General features: G+C 32.1%; 1 protein-coding gene across 1 annotated transcript; it reads left to right on the top strand.

Annotated features, from left to right (window-relative positions):
• Positions 318–1,978, top strand: LOC104725800 (probable membrane-associated kinase regulator 5). The gene is made up of 3 exons (XM_010444530.1): positions 318–1,375; positions 1,464–1,535; positions 1,639–1,978. Exons 1-3 carry the CDS (start codon positions 544–546, stop codon positions 1,737–1,739), a joined length of 1,005 nt encoding a protein of 334 aa, XP_010442832.1. The 5' UTR covers positions 318–543; the 3' UTR covers positions 1,740–1,978.

The following is a 3,271-nucleotide window of genomic DNA, read 5'->3' as shown; positions in this document are numbered from 1 at the left end:
TATTTGTAAGGTTGTACATTTTAAAAAATACAAATTAAATATTAGTTATTAATATAGTTAATCTACAAAATAAATAACATTTTATTTTTATTAAAAAATAGCCCCGTGGTGTAACGTGGGTGAATATCTAGTGCTAAATAAATAAATGACAATAGATCATAGAACAAATTGTTTAACCTGTGCCAACAAAAAAAAAAAAAAGCAAAGTAAAAGGAAAAGAAAAAGGAACAAAAAAAAAAGAAAAGAAAGGAGCGTAGAAAAAAATAAAAAGCTCCAAAACCAAAAATATACTATTAAAAAGAAAAAAATCTCTCTCTCTACCAAAAAAATGCCATTTTCATTTCTCTTTTCTTCTTCCTTTCCAAGAAAAAAAAAGAGAAAGATTAAACCCATTTCCAAAAAGCTCACCTTCTCTTCTCTTTCTTCTTCCTTTCTCTATATATAAATCCTTTACTTCTCCATATCCGTTGACAAAGCCAAACTCTTTACTCTCTCTCTCTTTCACCATTACTCTAATCTCTCTCTCTCTCTCTCTCTCTCTCAATGGAAGCTCTAAGCTTTATGAAGTTCTGGTTAACCAACAACAACACAACCATCAAACCCCGCCGTGAAACCAAAATCTCAGAATGCGCCGTCGATTCCACCACCGCATCAGAAAGTCCCGAACTTGACCTCTGCGGCGAAGGAGACGACTCATTCTTCGAGCTCGAGATCTCTCTCTCCGATTTCAAAACAGAGAGACTCGAAACAACCACCACCACCACGTTCTCTGTTTCCAACAAAAGCAAAATCCTCCCTTTCGTCGACATCGCCACCACGAAACCGCAGCAGTCCCCGACCACTCTCCTTAAATCCGGCCAAAAGTTTCGAGCTTTCTCGTTTAAGAAGTCAACGACGACGATGACGAAGAAAGAAGAAAACAACAGAAGCCTCAACATGAGGTTCAGAACCGACGACGAAACAATGACGAGTTTCAGAAAAACGTCGAGCATTGCGAGGCTACAACAAACAGACGACACGACGTTCGACGGCTCTGTTTCCCCTGTTTCGTCTTCTTCTTCTTCGTCCAAGAGATTCTTCAGTCTCATAAAGCCTTTATACACTAAAACGACGAAGAAACAGAGCAGTAGCAGCGGTGTATCTTCCTCGATTACTTCTCCGACGTCTTCACCGGCGGGGAGGGAGAAACAGAGGAGTAATCTTCCATCGGGGATAAGGAGTGTGAGGAGACAGCTTGGGAAGAGCAGGTCAGCTTCTTCGGCGATCGGAGGGATGTCTCCGGCGAACAGAGTCGTCGATGAGTCTTTTCAAGTTCAACAAGATGGGATTCAAAGTGCGATTCTTCATTGCAAGAAGTCGTTTCATGGTTCCAGAGGTATGTTAAAAAAAAAACAGAGTATATTTTTATCTCTTTAATTTGATTATTTTAGTTAATAATTTTTTTCCTTTTTGGCTTTTTTCAGAATCTTTTTTGTTATCAAGATCGACTAGTGAATCTTCTTCACAAGAGAAACTGAGTACTTCGTCTTCTGAAGGTAAAACCAACAAAAAAAATTGTAATTTGGATGATTATATTATAAGGTTTAAGTGTGATTATGAAAAAAAAAATGCTAATTATAATTTTTGTTGTTTTGACAGATTCGTATTTGTTTTCAAGGATTGGAAGTGACACAATGTCGGAGAAATCAATGGATAGCTTGTGTTCGATTAAGGAACAACGGGAGAAGATTTGCGATTAAGGTTTAGTTTTGTAAAATATATATATGAAATTAGATTAATTTTGCAGGATTTTTGGTTCTTTTGTAAAATTAGTTTCAAAAATGAAGATGATGATGTTGATGATGATGACAAAAACAGATAAATCTAGTTGCAGAGTCTCAGATTAGTGAAGGGTGTTGTTTTATCTGCCTTTTGTATGTATAGTGATGTATCATTATGTGAATCCTGACACTTCAGAATTGAAAAAAATCTTATAGTATATGGTATATATATATATATTTATTACATATCTCTGTCGTCTTCGTTTGTCACACACCTCTCAATGTATTGTGTCATTTTTAAAACTTCTTGAATTCTCTCTTTACTAGAAACAAAAAAAAAAACATTAAGAATATATTTTCTAGTGAGGAAAATGTAGCTTTGAGCTTTTGATTAAGGAATGTTTAGAGAACGAGAACAGTAAAATGCGTTCAGTAAAAAATAATATGTTCTTAATGCCAATATTATAAAACCAAACGATACTGTAATTTTTGGCTTAACCATTGTACCACAATACTATATGAAACAAATAAAAATTATTGAATTCGTTTATGCAAAACATGATTTTAACAAGGGATTATGACAAGGAGTAAATGTATCAAATTGATGACTCTATAATCAAAGAAATAGCTGAAGTTATTTAATCCATTTTATTATTTTACGTAGCTGTTTAGTTTTGCCAACTACTGAAAGTGAACACCATCAAATTAGATTTACTTTGGTGTATTGATCATATCACTTTATTAGGATAGGAGCCTAGGAGGTGGGTAGTAGAAAAAAATTATGATATGTTTAGATCTGATATTAAATCTAATATCAAGTTATCAACTATATGAAAACTCAAGATTTATCAGAAATAAAATCAAAACTAAAGTAAACTTTTCAGATTGTATGCAATTTTCTTACCCTAGCGAAAATGTTAATAAAAATAAAAGTTTAAAAACTTTAAATATTTTGGAATTCTTTTCTCACTTTCGCATTTGGAAGTGACTTGACAGTCACTGCGTCCATTATTTTTTTTCTCATTTTCACTACTTTTCTTTCTGCTATTTCACTTTCCAAGAAAATATATACTCTTTCCGTTTCAAAATATACGATGTTTTAGTGAAAACATGTATATTAAAAAATAGTTATTTTTAAAAAATTTAACCACTCGTAAACAAATCTGCATTATATAAAATATAAATTTAATCTAAAAGTTGTATAGAAAGTTGGAAACATCCTATATTATAAAATAAAAATACTTCTCTAAACATCTTTTATTATGAAACGGAGGAAGTACTATACATGACATCTGACCGTACTAATTCATCATCCTGACCTATTTTTATTTATTTATCTATGTGTATATATATATAGTAGTATCTATCAGCCTATCATATTGCTTTTAAAATTTTCAGATTCTCATTATTTCACATAATCTAATATTTTGAATCTATGTTCAAATTTATTTTGTCATCTACAAGGCTACAACCTCAAAAAAAAAAAAAAAAAAAAAAAAAAAAAAAAAAAA

This window comes from Camelina sativa, chromosome 11 (assembly GCF_000633955.1).
Source record: "Camelina sativa cultivar DH55 chromosome 11, Cs, whole genome shotgun sequence".
Lineage (NCBI taxonomy): Eukaryota > Viridiplantae > Streptophyta > Magnoliopsida > Brassicales > Brassicaceae > Camelina > Camelina sativa.
Note: the sequence above shows the minus strand (reverse complement) of the source record. Positions and strands in the feature narration are given on the sequence as shown.